This window comes from Sander lucioperca, chromosome 11 (genome assembly GCF_008315115.2).
Source record: "Sander lucioperca isolate FBNREF2018 chromosome 11, SLUC_FBN_1.2, whole genome shotgun sequence".
Lineage (NCBI taxonomy): Eukaryota > Metazoa > Chordata > Actinopteri > Perciformes > Percidae > Sander > Sander lucioperca.
The window spans coordinates 16,310,149-16,326,852 of NC_050183.1; the positions used below are offsets into that span (position 1 = coordinate 16,310,149).

Below are 16,704 nucleotides of genomic sequence, written 5' to 3' on the forward strand. Positions count from 1 at the left end.
ATGGGGGAGATAGAAACTACACACTATAGCTTTAAAGTACTCATATTATGCTCATTTCCAGGTTCATTATTGTATTTAGAGGTTATATCAGAATAGGTTTATGTGGTTTAATTTTCAAAAAACACCATCTTTTTGTTGTACTGCACATTGCTGCAGCTCCTTTTTTCACCCTGTGTGTTGAGCTCTCTGTTTTAGCTACAGAGTGAGACATCTCACTTCTGTTCCATCTTTGTTGGCAGTCGCACATGCTCAGTAAGGACAGCTAGCTGTCAGAAGCAGAGTATGAGGGCGTGCCATGCTAGCAGCTAGGCGAGCATTATAACGTGTTACAAAGTGACCACGTTTGTCTCTGAAGTAAAGGCTGGACTACAATAGAGCTGTTTGGAGCAGTTTGTGAACAGTGTTTTCTGTTGGAGATGGTAAGGCCCTTTGGGGTGGACTTTGGGCTTTTTCACTTTGTAAACCTGTAACATGCACAAAAAAAGATATATAACCCAATAAAGGAAAGGGAAAAAGCCAAAAAAGCATAATATGAGCACTTTAACACAATGAGAGTTTTGATACATAATCATAAATAATGTGGATACAATGACTAAAGTGGGTAAAGGCAAATAATAAAACAGCTAGTAAGTCAGGTAGGTTCAGAAAATGACATCCCTTTACTGTAATGTAGCCTTTAAAACAAGGAAAAGACTTGTGTATTATCAGGATATTACGATTTCCAAAATGTAAGACAATATCTAGCCTCATAACTCGATGTCGATATGATATTGATGTATTGCCCGGCCCCTAGGCCCAGTGGATTTCTGATTAAAGCCAACACTTCATTTTCTTGTCTTACGTTCAATGCAGCGGCAGCCCATCCGGAGGCAGCGGGCGTAGGCTTCTAGAGAAGATTCACTGGAAAACTGGTCACCTGTCAGGTAGCTGGGAGAACAACGACATGGAAACAAGTTCACAAGAGCAGTGGTGCTTTAATAATGTCATTCCAGGAGATTTGCTGTCTCACTGACAGTTAGATGTTCCGTTTCATTTTCATTTTTTGCATTCAAACTAATGTTAGCTCCCAATATTGATTAATACAGATCGTCAGTTATTTCCTCTTTAATCATCTGAGTCAGAAAAATGCTTTTAAAAAAAAAATATGCAATTTCGAATGGTATAAAACTGAGAGAAGTAGCAAATCCTCACATTTGAAAAGCAACAATCAGAGAACATTTGGCTTAAAATGATCAGTTGATTCAGTCGTTGGTGTTGAATTTTCTTATTTTTTCAGCATTACACTCAATATAAACGTGATGTGTTTGGTTTAAAGAAAAAGGAAAAAAAAACTTGATAAACTAAAAAAAAGCTGTTATTTACACATTTTATTTTGCAGTTCGCATTAATTCAGTCATTACTACATTCGAGAAGAGTTAGCTGGGCCTTTGTTCTGAGTTACGAAAGTATACAATACATTTCTTTTTCTAAACATGTTAAACACACGTGATTAAGACAGATTTGGAGATGTTGGGAGGCATCACTTAGGCTTCCAGTTTCTGTGCTACTTTAGGCTAGGCTGAGCTATATGTTAATATTGGATACACAGAAGAAATGTATCCTTTCATATGACTCTTAGGCTATGTTTAGACGGAAATGATCTGAAGAGAAAACGCAAAAGTGGCGTTGCGTTCTCACTTTTTATTCCGCGTTTAGACAAGCGTAATGGGGGGAAATCTGCGTGCATATGGTGACGCAAATGTGTGTGAAATGCGATCCACCAAGTCTGCGCGCCTGCGTAGAACCTTCCTTCTACTTGTCTCCCTCTCCTCCTCCTCTCTCCCTCTCCTCAGTAGCGCTAAGCGAACAACAAAAGCTGACAATTTTGTCTGGACAGACGAGGAGGTGGAGTTATTGCTCCAAACAATGCACACACAGAGACACACATGCAGCACACACACACACACACACACACACACAGTGCGTTTTTACCCTTTAGACGGGAACGCGACAGTGGAGTGTTTTTAAGATTTCCACTCTGGAGGGTGGTTTCAATTTGTTTGCGTTTTTAAGTCCCAAAAATGTCGTCGCTATCTAAACGAAAGGCACATCTGATCAAATATGTTGTTGTTTTCACCCGCGAGCGTTGTCGTGTAAACAGGGCCTTAAAGCCCAGTTCAGACCAAAGATTCGTGACGAGACGAAACCGTTTTTTTCAGCATCTGAACCGGCCCGTCTCAGCTCGGCTCAAACCAACTGATGGTCTAGCTGCGACTCAGTTGTTCAAGTCGCAGAGGCTGGTGTCAGAACGTAAGGGACGTCACCCGTTTCAACAGCCAATAGCAAATTCATTTTGTAAAGTCGGCTACAAACTATAGAAAATAAAAACGTAGAACGTAACCTAACCCTAAGCCGTATGGTCGAGCGAGCTAGAGAATGACTAAAAAGAGGGAGCGCCCAGGACTAAACTGTGAATCAGGTTCATCACTAGAAATGTAACTTTAGCAAGCAGCTCACAATCACTGACGTTTATCCACATTCCACATGATATATTTAGCCACAAAAAGCCTGGAAGTCTGAAGTTAGAACAGAAGTACAAAGAGTCGTTCCATTGGGGATGATACACCGTCTCGTCGCGTTGGTGTGAACTGGCAGGTTTTAGAACGCTGCAGACCGGTGCGTTGCAAGTAGTTCCAAGTTTCAACTCGTCTCGTCGCGAATCTTTGTTTTGAACTGGGCTTAATAAGACAGAAAATAAGCAGGATTTTCAAAATGTGGATTGTTTAAAGCACCATTATTTCCCTAAAGCTCCTTTAAATACAATAACAAGATCTTCTTATACAGTATGTGGACTCCTGAGACAAAGATATGATTTGAGACACAAACGTTGAGACCTACGTGTTGTGTGAAGAGGAGATCCAGTACTGAGACAGCGGCCTTTTCATGTCATCGGCAACAACAGCTGAGAGCCGAGGGTCAGACACAGAGTTCTCTTTAGAGAACAGGAACGTAAGGAACTAGAAACACAAAGAAACACGATCAGACTGTGAGGCCAGAAAGAAAAATCTGCACAGTTTATTCCAGCTGTGTCTTTGTTTCACCTCATCCAGTTGCAGCATGGGCTCAGGCTGCGGACCCCCCCTCATGTACCCGGTGAGGAACTCTCTGACACGACTCAGATCCGACGCCCACGACTCCTGAGACGAGCCGGAGAAAGAAGTGAGCACAGAGCAGTTTTATAAGAGAGCATTTTTCTGTGTGTGGCAGTGTTGCAAACTGTATGACACAAGCCAATATGCTGGCACGCAAATTCCACATGTGCACAGATGATGTTAAAACGGCCCTTTTTAGATTCTACTGTACACAAATATCTCAAAAACCAAGGAACTTTTCATCGTCATTTAGACGCTAAAAACCTGCAGCCAGGGAGTCCTTTATTTACAATGAAAAGGTTGAAATGGTCACCTCATATAAATATTTAGGTACCATTTTTGATGACCACCTTGAATTCAGTGTTAATAATGAGGCTATTATAAAAGAAGGATACAGAGAATTCACTTACTCAGGAAACTGAACTCCTTTTCTGTCAGGCCAGTCGTTCTCTGTCGTTTTTAATCAATCTTTTATCGAAAGCCTTATGAATCCTTCTTTTATCTGCTGGTTTCACAGCGTCCCAGTGAAAGACAGAAACAGCCTGAACAGTATAGTCAAAACCTGCTCGAAAATTATTAGTGTGAAACAAAGAGATTTAAATTCTCTTTGTGATCAAGAAATCTTGCGTAAAGCAACTAGCATTTTGTCTTCTTTAGATCATCTACTCCAGAGTGAACTTTCTCTGTTGCCATCAAGACGTCGTTATATTTGATCTTCTTTTTTAAACTAATCGCTTCTCTAACTCTTTTATACCTTCTGCAATTCAACTTTTAAATGAATAAAATATTTTTTTTGATTATTATTTATCTACTCTTTAGGGTGTAGGCCTATACGTAGGCTTGTGTTCGCGGATGACACAACCATCATCGGGCTTATCTCGGGGGGGAGATGAGTCTGCGTATAGGGACGAGGTACAGAGGCTGTCGAACTGCTAACCTTACACTGAACACCCCTAAAACAAAGGAGATGATACTGGACTTCCGGAAGAAGCGTGACACAGGTGGGGTGCAGACTTTCAAATTCCTGGGTGTCCATATCTCTCATGACCTGTCCTGGTCATTAAACACAGCAATGACACTAAAAAGAGCACAACAGAGACTTCACTTCCTCAGAGTGCTCAGAAGGAACAATGTCGAGAGGAAGCTGCTGGTGGCGTTCTATCGGGGGACCATTGAGAGCGTTCTAACGTACTGTATCTCGGTGTGGTATGCAGGCTGCACTGCAGCAGACAAGAGGGCTCTGCAAAGGGTCATCAAGACTGCAGGAAAGATCACCAGCTGCTCCCTGCCTCCCTTGGAAGAACTTGTCACTTCACGCTACATCAATGCAGCAAAAACCACCATTAAAGATACCTCACACCCTGGTCATCCACTCTTTAAACAGCTACCATCAGGCAGACGCTGAGCTGCCAAAACTCGGAGACCCACAGCCATCAGCACACTTAATAAACAAAAGATCAAGTAATCACTGCCATACTGCAATCCACTAAGCACTTGCTGCACTTTAAATACTTTTATATTTATCTATTTGTTGTATTTGTACACCACTGAATATCCTTTGTCTTGTGTTTTTATGTTGTTGTTTTTTTTATTGTTTTTTTATGTTTATGTTGGAATGCATCACCTGAGTGCCATTCCTATGCAAGGACAATAAAGGCTATTTTTGGGCTTTTTATGGCCTTTAATCGACAGGATAGCTTGAAGACAGGAAAGGGGAGAGAGAGGAGGGACCACATGCAGCAAAGGGCCGCGGGTCGGATTCGAACCTGGGCCGCTGCCAAGGACTCAGCCTGCATGGGGCGCACACTCTACTGGTTGAGCTAGAGGTCGCCCCACAATAAAGGCTTTCTGATTCTGATTCTGTGTGCTGTATGTATGTGTGTGTTGTCTGTAGCTGCTCTTAACTAATTGCCCCTTGTGGGATTAATAAAGTTGTTGAATTGAAGTGAACAGCCCACTTGTGGTGCAGCATTTAATGACGCATTCAGAATCTTTCTCAAACTGCCAAGATGGACAAGTGCAAGCCATATGTTTGTGACTAGTAACGTTCCCATCTTTCATGCTGTCTTGACAAATGTTATGTACAAATTTATGTGTCGCTTAACTCAAAAAAATCTAATTACAGTATGATGGCTTTAAATGACCCCACACAGAGTGACACAAGAACGTCTTGCTTTTGGAAACATTGGAAAAAAATGTCTATGTTTTTTAATCACTTTGATTTTATGAACTTCAATTTGTATGACTTTTTTGACTTGTCTGTGTTGTTGTGTTTTACATATTTTTATACTGATATTGACCGGTGTGTCTGAAATAAAGAATTGAATTGTGTGTTGTGCCGACGGGCGATGAGTCTGCTCCGTACCTTCTGGTCCATCTGTAAAAACTTCTGGAAGTCGTAGAGGGAGATCTGACAAAGCTCCGGTCTGTCCACATTCCTGCGAACACAACGGTTTTCAAGATGTCAGACGGCCGAGGAGGGAAAGGTAAAGAAAAGTTCAAATAAATGAGCGAGGAGGCGTGACACATTAACATACAAATGTCTGTCTGGCAACTAACCACGTACCTCTACTACCTATGCCAATTCTATTTATGCCAGTTTTAAAGGTTAATGTTCCATAACGTTAAATGTTTCACATCCAGAGAGCCAAGAAAAAAAACATTTAAGTACCATTAAAATGGCAAAAACACATGGAAATGGTTCACTTTCTTGAAAGCCTAAATCTCCCTTAAAGGGATAGTTCAGATTTTTTGAAGTGTGGTGTTGTATGAGCTACTTCTCCACAGTCAGTGTGTTAGCTAGAGTAGATGGCGGTCGGCTCGCCCCCAGTTTGGAGAAGCAGGCAGGAGTACAGACACGGAAGCTAAGTAATGTACTGCTGTGGACAGGGCAGCAGCTAAATGCATTTTAGACACCTAAAAACATCTATATCAGTTTAAGTGTACGCCATATTTAGAATACTTTCATCACTTTACCTTGCTGTCAGACAGCCCTTTACGACGGGGAACTGAAGCCGTTATCTCTGCTCACTTCAAACCAACCAGACTCCTTTGACAAAACCAGTTATTTTACCTCGGAGAACATGGGAGTTGCTGGCCTACTGCTGCCTCTATCGGTTAGTTAGTTTGTGTTATTGTGTGACTTTAAAGGGTTAGTTTGGATTCACCAAAGTCGCACAATCACACAAACTAACTATTGGTGGAGGCAGCGGTAGAGCAGCTACTCCAACATTCAAAATTACTGTTTTTGTCAAAGGAGTCTGGTGGCTTCGAAGAGAGCAGAGGCAACTGCTTCAGTTCCCCGTCGTAACGGGCTGTCTGACATCAAGGTAAAGCACTGAAAATATTCTAAAGCGTACACTTAAACTAATATAGGAATGTACATTTAGCTGCTGCCCTGTCCACAGTAGTACATTACTTAGCTTCCGTGTCAGTACTCCAAACTGGGGGCGTGCAGACCACCATCTACTGTAGCTAATACACTAGTCTTGCGTTGCCAGACCTTCCTCCACAGCGCTGCAGAGGAGGGTCTGGCTAGTCCACACAGCGTTCCAGGATGGGAGAAAAACGTGCTCTGGTTTATTGGCATTTCTTTAAACCAATCACAATCATCTTGGGCAGCGCTAAGCGCCAGACGGAGCCACGGTGCCTCTGCAAAATAGCCTCTGGAAGGAACTTGTTTTGGTGGAACACGTGTACGTTCAAAAGTTGTTTTGGTCGTGCAACAGAAAATTCAGATTGGACAGATAGTCTAGCTAGCTGTCTGGATTTACCCTGCAGAGATCTGAGGAGCAGTTAACCATAGTCCTCAGAAATCAAGTTTAGAATGCCAACACAAAGAAAGCAGAAGGTGACGGGCATCCGGCTAAAATGAGGGACATCCGGCGATATTTCCAGCTGGACCTGAACAATACCGGAAATCAAATGTCTTTGATATAGACTACCATTACACTGACTATGGAGAAGTAACTCATACAGCACCACTTTAAAAGATCCGGACTATCCATTTAGCGTGTGTGAAAGAGAAACCAGAGATGTAGAAGGACAACAGTTAGGGGGACGTGAAGACGAGGGAGTGGACACTGAGGAAGAGGAAGAGAAGGTGGTGGAGGTGAAGGTGGAAGGACTCACCGCAGAGGGAAGGAGAGCTCCAGCTGCTCAATAATCTGGGAACAGAAGGGGAGGACCCAGGTGACGGACAGGTGGGAGGGAGCCAGGTGAAGCATAAACAGTGAGTGAGCGTGGTGTGGCACGAGTGCAGAAGTACTCAAATACAGTACTGAAGTGGGATTGGGATGTACACAAACTGTACTTTTCCATAGTGGGAGACTTTAAACTTTTCCACAACTACTGTACATCTCAGAGGGAAATGACATCTATCTGATGGCTGATATTACTGGTTATGTTGCAAATTCAGACTTATTGCTGCTTTTGGGTAAAATTATTGTATCTCCGAAATAAAAATCCATCTCCAATTTTGGGATTTTATTTCATCATTATTTATTAAAATGATGATTTTGGTGGTTTTGCTCATTTTTACAACAAATCACATGAACCTGAAGTTCCAGTTAAACCATTTTGAAACCTGCTTGAGTTGCATAAATCCAGCTGTGAACATCCAGTATGCATTCATTTTTTGTCATAGTTACATAAGTTGATGTTCAATGTGAGGGATCAGACAACTCAAACACTTTCCCAGAGTCTTGCTATTTGATTTTCATGCCCTACAGAACATAAATGGAAAGCAATGGCTGCCTAGAACGGTAAGAAAATACATCTGAGGATTAAAAAGTGACATGCTTACCATTACCAAGAATGACACGTAAGCATAAACATAAAGTCTACATGATTCGTAATTATGGAACTAAACCTTGCAATAACACAAGTACATGGTTAGGATTGGGCATCGAGAATCGATTCCTACTTGGAATCGTTCCAAAAATTACGATTCCATCGGAATCGTTTCTTTATTGGAATCGTTTGGTTTCAAATCCGATCATCGGTTCCAAATTTAAAGCTATAGTGCGTAGTTTCTGTCGCCCCCATGAGGAATTCTAAGTAATGACAACAACACTGTCCGCGCATTCACATGATACAAGCCTTACGTGATCGCACACCCCACCCCTCCTCCACACAGTTGCTAGTAGCCAAGGAGGACACGGAGGATTAAAAAAACATAATGGACTCTTCAGAAGAGGTCATTATCTTTACTTGAGCTTCTGCGCGGGAAAGTCACCGGACGACAATCTTCTAAACATAGTCATACTGAGAAACACCGAGAGAGTTGTGTGGAGCTGATAGTCTTAATTAGCTTTGTAGCAACTCATTTGGCAATGGTTTGAATGTAATGGACGTTCATTAATATAAAAAAAGTAACATGCACAAGTTTTGGTTTCCGTAGCGGCCAGGCGCTTGTTGCGTTGGAGCCTTGGAGCACAGTAAGCAGCGCTCTAGTGTGACTTTATTTTACGTTGAAAAAGCCCGGTAAAACTGTAAATCAACATTGAATCAAAATAAAACGTTCCTCTTATTTGTGAAATAAGCATGTGACCCGCTTCAACTCCACCCCTCAAATAATCAGAATCGAGAATCGATCACAACCGGAGTCGAAAGGAAGAATCGGAATTGGAATCAGAATTGTTAAAATCCAAGCTATGCCCAACCCTATATATGGTCCTATTGTGATACAACTACTTTTACGTATGTAAAGGATTTGAGTACTTCTTCCACGACAGTGTGAGTGTGCAAACCCAAAAGTGACTCACACTCTTCTGTGCGTCAAACATCAGCGTTCTGTAGAGCTGCGAGAAGTTGGGGTACGACAGCTCGCTCCTGGCCTCCACCTCCTGAGTAAAGACAGGGAGGATGAGAGCTAGTGTGACATAAAACAGAGCTGTGGTCACGTCCGAACATCCAGGACACAACATTCAAAGAGGCACAGGAGCAGGAAATCACCAGAGGCCCCACGATACGATATTATCACCATACTTGTGTCACAATACGATATTACTGCGATGTTACACATTTTGCGATATTCTGCAATATATCGCAATTTATTACCTTGTCTTCCAACTTCAAATGATGTCTCCAAAGGAAAACTTTGTCAACATCTGTTCTACCTAAAAAAAAGTCACATTTCTCTGTTTGTTCATCTTACTTAAATGTTATTGCTGTAAAATAGGATTTTCCAAGCAGAAAAACTAAATGAAAACCTTCCATAAATGTTGTATGCACCTGAAAAACTGAACCGTTTGTATTACAGTCTAGTCCACCTTAATTAAATGCAAACCGGTATGTACTTCTGTGCTACTGCAGGTGTTTAGAACAATTATGTAACTAAAAAAGTTGCGCAGGCCCTTTAGCAACTGGGGAATTGAAATTACATTACACTCCATGTCATTTAGCTGACGCTTTTATCCAAAGCGACTTACAACTGCTATATGTGCTATATGTCAGAGGTCGCACGCCACTGGAGCAACTATGGGTTAAGTGTCTTGCTCAGGGACACATTGGTTGACGTATCGCAATGTGAATTGAACCCAGATCTCCCACACCAAAGGCATGTGTCATATCCACTGCGCCATCACCACCACCATTTGATTTGAAATCGAATCAAATAAAAGATGTACTCTTACAGTCATGAGCAGTCGAATCACAAACGCTGTGTTTGAGCTACGTTACTGGTTGCACGGCATTCGTCGTTCGACTGCTCATGACTGTTTTCCAAGATGGCGGCCGCATGTAAAGATGAGCGCTACTGCCTTTATAAACTATCTTTTTAATAAACTGTCTGTACACTTACAAAGTTCTGAATGCTTCGGTTTGCATGTAGGGACCCTCATTATGCTACCGTTGAAGTGTGGTGCTATTTTGAGCCTTGTTAGTGGTGTAGAAATAGCAATTTACCATCTGCCCCGTAAGCTAGCGTTAGCGGCTAACCACCGGTTTGCGGAGCTTGTTTCAAGCTAGAGACACATTCGATTAGCATGAAAACAGATCCCAGAGAACGTTCGACTCGGTACACATATGTTATTAACCTCTAGGTTCATTTTGTGCCGGAATTGTGCTTTAAAGTAAACCAAATGTGCTACTGTTTGCTTCTAGCCTTGGGACTAAAAAAGGTCATGTGCAATTTATATAATAAAAGATAAAAAATTGGCATCCGTGTATGGATACAGCATCGCCATTGGAAAATATTGCAATACTATGCTGTATCGATTTCTTTCCCCGCCCCTAACAGGAGCTGTAGGTGGAAAAACAAAGACGTTTCAGACTGCTATTGTGTTCTGACCTGCAGCTTGTCTTTGAGAAAGCGCATGTTGGGGACTCTGTAGTTGACCTGAGGCAGCAGAGCTTTCACATCCTTCACTGTGATGCTGAAAAAGAATTGAGAGAGTACATTTAGAAAATTTTAAAGAACCAGGAGATGGCGCTGTCAGGATTCTATATTTCCAGGCTGAGAGTGATGAGTAAACAGGAAAGCTTTCACTGTTTAGGGTCAGGGGGTTAGACGGTGACATGTCTTGTCCTGGACACAGAGGAAAGGCTCGGTACAGATTTATACACTTTTACTCTACTCGGTCTCATCGCTAAAGAGTTACATGCTAATTTATTGCATGCATGCAAAATTTATTCTCTTATATTGTCCGTTATTCTTGCACTAGTGGACTAATTTGCACTACCACCATGACTCTCATAAAGCACCTTACCTGCCCTGTCACTGCAAGAGTCTCATGCTTATACATCCCTTAGTATATTCATTTAGTATTTAATTTGGTATCTTTTCTTTTATTGTCCATATTATTCATGTGGATTTGTTATTTTATCATCCTGTTTATGATGTATGTGTATGTTGTGTGTGATGTCTGGGACCTTGAATTTCCCCTTGGGAATCAATGAAGTATCTATCTATCTATCTATCTATCTATCTATCTATCTATCTATCTATCAAAAGTACCTTTTCATTAAGATTTTGATGATATTAACAATGATTAACACTCAGAAACTAAAGGTACATTAGTCCGAATTTAAAGCCACAGATTAAAATGATATGTCTTTAATGTCTTTTTAAAAAATACCTTTCTATTATCCAGAGGTAGTTAGTTCCACAGTTTAGGGGCGTACAAAATAAAAAAGAATCCACTCTCACTGTTACTTTTATAGGACACATAAGGAACATTTAAAAAGGAAAGCAGTTGCGTTTGTTGAGATAAAATACTGTGATATCACCACTAGGGATGCACCGATCTGACTTTTTCAGTCCCGATACTGATACCGATGCCTGGGCTTTGTGTATCTGTCGATACCCGATACCGATCCGATACCGTTGTTGAATTAATAATACACTGTATACCTTCCACCTTATACCTTCCTTCCACCATGTGGAAGAGACTAAAGGCACCAGACCTTCCTAACTAAACATTACTTTCCTAACTAAGACAAAATAACACAGATGCAATGTATTGAATTGTTATTTATTTGTACACTCAACTCTTCCAGCATGCGACATGTGACGTGCGACAGAGGAAGAAAAAAAAAAAAAAAAAAAAAAAAAAAAAAACGGCCCGTGGATCTGTAAATTTTTCCAATCCCTGATCCAGCTATTTTGTCAATATCGGACCGATATCCGATCTTAATATCAGATCGGTGCACCACTACTCACCACAAGGTGCATTAAAGCATAACTCTCACCAAAATGCAACCTAGGGTCTTTTTGTGAATGTACCCGAGTCAAACTTTCGTTTAAAAGCATATTTAGGACGGAATCGCCACTTTTAAGATTTACTGTTTTTTTTCGGTCAAATGGCCTTTTGAATGGGAGTGGTAGGGGCACTTTTATGCTAGCCTCAAAATAGCTATTTTTAAAACACTAAGAAGGCTCGACACAACATGAGACTTTGCTCGAAGTATGACCAGGGTCTCTACACCTTAACGAAAGTACTGAGAACATTGTTTGTGTACACAGAGTTTACTAAAAAGAGAGGTTTTGAGCAACTACGGTAAATCTTAAAAGTGGCGATTCCGTCCTAAAAATGCTTTTAAATGAAAGTTTGACTCAGGTATATTCACAAAAAGACTAGGGCTGTCAAAATAACGCGTTAATTTCGATTAATTAATCTGAGAAAAAATAACGCGTTAAAATAAATAACGCAGATTAATCCATTCCATATTGACGTTTGACCCGGAGCCGTTCTAGCCACCATTGGACTGTAAAATGAAGGAGGGAGACGAGAATGTGCTGCCTGGATCATTAACTGGAACATTTACTTGTAACAATCTTCTTCCTGCCAACCCTGGCTTCCGAAATCTGGTGCCACTGATATATCTGCACTTCTCTCTGGTGCTCTGAAGACGATACAGGCAACACAAACATCGCTGCATGTGACGCTAGTTACGTTAGCCTACCGCTAGCTAGTTAACACTATACTCAACAGCAGCTAACGTTAGCCTACCGCTAGCTAGTAGCTGGATTAAACACGGTTACAATGCTGACAGCTAACGCTGAACGGTGTAAAGTTCAAGCCCCCAGGAAGAGCGCCGAGTCTAAAAGCCACCATGGGCTTAGCGGATAACGGTGGTACTGCACCCCATGGCCCAGAAAGACTTTTCACATAGACTTTGCATGGCGAAAGAAACGTCTATATTTCAGCGGATAATTTGTTTCTGGGTATATCAACTTACCAGCCCGAACACTGAAAGGGTCCTTGTTTAAAACGTTACGTTTTTAACATTTTTAACATTCACTAGAAGCGAATCCAGAATTATTAAATTTGACATGATGAACGCGCATAGTGGACGCGAGCAGAGCCGCGGGACTGCACCCGCCCGCTCACATGACTGTTCTCCCGAGCTCATGTAGCTAGCTGTAATAATGGATATAGCTAATGGTTGTAATTCACCATGTGTTCTATTAATACGTCCATGGTATTATCTTATGAAGTCATGATACATTCCAGGATCGGTTCAGGCACCGTTAATTATGTATGCGATTAATTTCAATTAATTAATCACAGAGTCTGTAATTAATTAGATTAATTTTTTTAATCGATTGACAGCCCTAAAAAAGACCCTAGGTTGCATTTTGGCGAGAGTTAGGCTTTAAATAGCTGTTCTGGAGATTTGGGGCATTTAACACTCCTAAACAGTAGAGTTTTCCCAGCTGTCGTGGAATTTTAGATGTTCAAATTTCCATTTTTTTTCCCCAGCATGTTTTCATTCATGTTGGCTTAAAGGGTTTAGCTGTTTCTTAGGTAAAGAATGAACATTCAATCTTGGTTTTTACGCCATCACAGAGTCTTTAAAATGCTCAGAGAAAATGGAAATTTGCTTCTGTGGAGTTGTGTAAGTCTTTAACTGGACATCTTTTTCTCTCTCGGACAAACAGCACATGGATAACTACTTTTACTGATTAACAAAACACACGCAGCCGTCAGTAACAGAATGAACGAGAATCCAGGTCAATGCTCTGAGAGGATCATCTGGGGTCAATGACCTCCCTCCCTGCCCGGTCTGATTCGTCTCCCCGCCCGCTTCCCTCTGTCTAGCTACTGTTACGGTTACTATTTTCACAGGAGACAGGAAGTTGCCCTCTCCCAGCCCATCGCATCACTTCCTGCTCCTTATCAGGCGTTGGCAGGCTGTTTGTCCTGGAGCGGCTTCCACCCAAAACAGAAGCCTGGACTTATTAATGCAAGCACCAGAGAGAAACAGACAAGAGAAAGTGTGTGATGTGTGCAGGTTAAGGTCAGGGCAGGCCCCCCCGAGAAAAGGGGTCCAACACGCTCTTTGATGACATCTGGATCTGGTTTCAACTCCACGTTCCACCTGCTGTGACAGGCCGACACATTCTCACTCCCAGCGCATCAAAAAGCAGCGCTTGGTCAGGTGCCTTTGGCGTTTGTTATTGACGCAAAAAGTCTCCTTTAGTGACATATTTAGACGAGCTTGGTCGGGACTCTTGGCGTCACTTTTAGACGCTCTGGGGCAGGACGGACGTTTAAACTGACATGCAGCACAAGAACGGTACAGTTAGATTTCGGATAGTCTCGCATTGCCAGACCTTCCACAGCGCTGCGGAGGAGGGTCTGATTAGTCCACAAAGTATTCCGGGATGGGAAAAAAACGTGCTCTGGTTTATTGACATTTCTTTAAACCAATCACAATCGTCATGGGCGGCGCTAAGCGCTGCCAGGAGCCACGGTGCCGCTGCAAAATAGCCTCGGGAAGGAACCTGTTTTGGTGGAACGTGTAGGTTCAAAAGTTGTTTTAGTCGTGCAACAGAAAACTCAGATTGGACAGATAGTCTAGCTAGCTGTCTGGATTTACCCTGCAGAGATCTGAAGAGCAGTTAACCATAGTCCTCAGAAATCCACCCGAGTTTAAAATTACAACACAAAGAAAGAGGAAGGTAACGGCAGAATTTCTGGCGGCACCGGAGCAATCCTGGAAGTGGAACGTCGTGGATATAGACTAGGTTTCAGAGAAGATCGTGGGTGGGGTTACTAAATGTGTTATTTAGTGACACACAGGACAAGAACGGGACATGAACCCCGGTCTCCTGTGTTGTTTGACCCATCCACCACCCCAACCAACCTCCTTACCTAGATTTTCGGTCTTTCATACTACTCGCTACCGTTGTCACTCTTAATACTACGTCACCTGACAGCACCGCAGTAAAGCTGCTGCTCTGCCCCCGGTGCGTTCCATACAGACGCTAAAGGGTGATTTTTGCGAGACACTGACCAAGCGTCAGTATTTAGAGTTGGGAGTGAGAATGGGTCGGACAGGCCGGCCAGTGAGCATCCATCACAGGCAAATGTGAAAGCTCTGACTGGGTGTTGACGTGTTTGTGGCGAGTCACCCACCTGCCCTCGTGGCTCCGGTCCATGACCTCAAACTGTTTCCTCAGCCACCTACGGAGGGAGGGATGGAGAGAGGGGGAAAAAAAAAAACATGAGGCAGAAGGAGTGATTATCACAAGAATCCTGCTTTAAATTATTAAAAATAGAAACCACACGTTTCCTGGAGAAAATGTGAGTGACTGGTGACAGCAGAAATGGTGCTACGCATTGCTAGAAACTGAAATTAAAAGACATTTAATGAAGAAATCACCTATATATATCCTCCATTGTTTCCTCTAGAGCTGGACAATATGGAGAAAATCAAATATCATGATATTCTTGACCAAATACCTCGATGTGGATATTGCGGCGATATTGTAGGGTTGACAATAGACGTTTCACAAAATATTTACACAATGAGATTTTTAATAAATAATCATAAATAATGTGGATATAATGACTGAGGCAAATAATAGAACAGTCTGGTTAGTTCAGAAAATGTCATCAATCATTTAACTGTAATGCAGCCTTTAAAACCAGGAAAATTCAACACGTGTCATATTACGATACCCAAAATCTAAGTTGATATCTAGCCTCATATATCAATATCAATATATCGATATATTGCCCAGCCTTAGATTCCTCTCCCATTTTTTTATGGTTTCGCCCTCCACATTTAATTAGAGGGGCCGCCAACCCCACCTGACCGGTGAGGAATAATTGATTTCAACAGTAATTTTGCCTTGCAATAAACAGGAGATGCTGTCTACCGCTGCCTCGATCGGTTAGGTTGTTTGATTGTTATGTGACTTTAAAAGGACTAGTTCGGATTAACCAAAGTCGCACAATAACCCTAAATAACCGAGGGAGGCAGGTAGACTAGTGACTCTTGTGTTCTGCGAGGCAAAAATGACTGTTTTTGTCAAAGGAGTCTGGTGGCTTTGAAGAGAGCAGAGATGGACAAAATGGCTATATAGCAGGGCTGCACGTTTTTTTATCGTCATTGCGATATCAACTGCCGCAATAACCATATCGCGAAAGACACTCAAAGATTTTAGATTTTAGATAAAATAACATTGGAAATGATTCCCTATCATTTGTTTTAAATTCAACAAGCAATTTGTTTTATTTTAGCAGACTACTGAAAGCAGTAAAAAGGCAGAACTGAGTACACTTTGATATCTGTTCATTTATATAAGTAAATCGTTATCGTGATATTCAACAACGTTATCACATACCACATATTTTTCTCATTTCATGCGGCCCTACTATATAGCGTCTAAAATGCATTTAGCTACTGCCCTCGTCCACAGCAGTACATTACTTAGCTTCTGTGTCTGTACTCCTGCCTGCTTCTCCAAACTGGGGGCGAGCCGACCGCCATCTACTCTAGCTAACACACTGACTGTGGAGAAGTAGCTCATACAACCACAAAAATCTGGACTTTCCCTTTAAGCAACAGGTTGTAGCTCGATACTAAGAGTCTGTATTCGTCAAACCCAGGGAAAGCTGATGAGTCTCCAGTTTACACAACTGTCATAAACAGACACATTTAGCTATTTCATTTCCTCTGACCGTCTCCAAACTTATACCGCTCACGTTATGTCAACAGCCTCGCTCTGTTCTCCTGCTCGCAGCACAGGAGCCAAAACGGCCTCCGCACATTCATCTGGGGTAAATACTTTCAAAACAAATATTTGTCCTCTCCTCCGACCTGCACCTCCCTCTCCCAT

At 41.9% G+C, this 16,704-nt stretch overlaps 1 protein-coding gene and 1 long non-coding RNA gene across 3 annotated transcripts in view; one reads left to right on the forward strand and one right to left on the reverse strand.

Annotated features, from left to right (window-relative positions):
* Positions 1-16,704, reverse strand: part of LOC116038103 (1-phosphatidylinositol 4,5-bisphosphate phosphodiesterase gamma-1-like) — a 55,488-nt gene that overhangs the window by 19,093 nt on the left and 19,691 nt on the right. For both annotated transcript variants that reach the window (XM_031282304.2, XM_031282303.2), the window contains exons 4-11: positions 14,996-15,043; positions 10,423-10,507; positions 8,897-8,977; positions 7,263-7,297; positions 5,497-5,569; positions 3,081-3,176; positions 2,878-2,996; positions 842-927 (exon numbers count right to left, since the gene is read on the reverse strand). In XM_031282304.2, the coding sequence (XP_031138164.1) occupies positions 842-927; positions 2,878-2,996; positions 3,081-3,176; positions 5,497-5,569; positions 7,263-7,297; positions 8,897-8,977; positions 10,423-10,507; positions 14,996-15,043 (623 nt within the window). The remainder of the gene's footprint in view (positions 1-841; positions 928-2,877; positions 2,997-3,080; positions 3,177-5,496; positions 5,570-7,262; positions 7,298-8,896; positions 8,978-10,422; positions 10,508-14,995; positions 15,044-16,704) is intronic.
* Positions 583-15,566, forward strand: LOC116038105. Its single transcript, XR_004102021.1, has 2 exons — positions 583-626; positions 15,448-15,566. It is a non-coding gene; the product is annotated as an uncharacterized LOC116038105 (long non-coding RNA).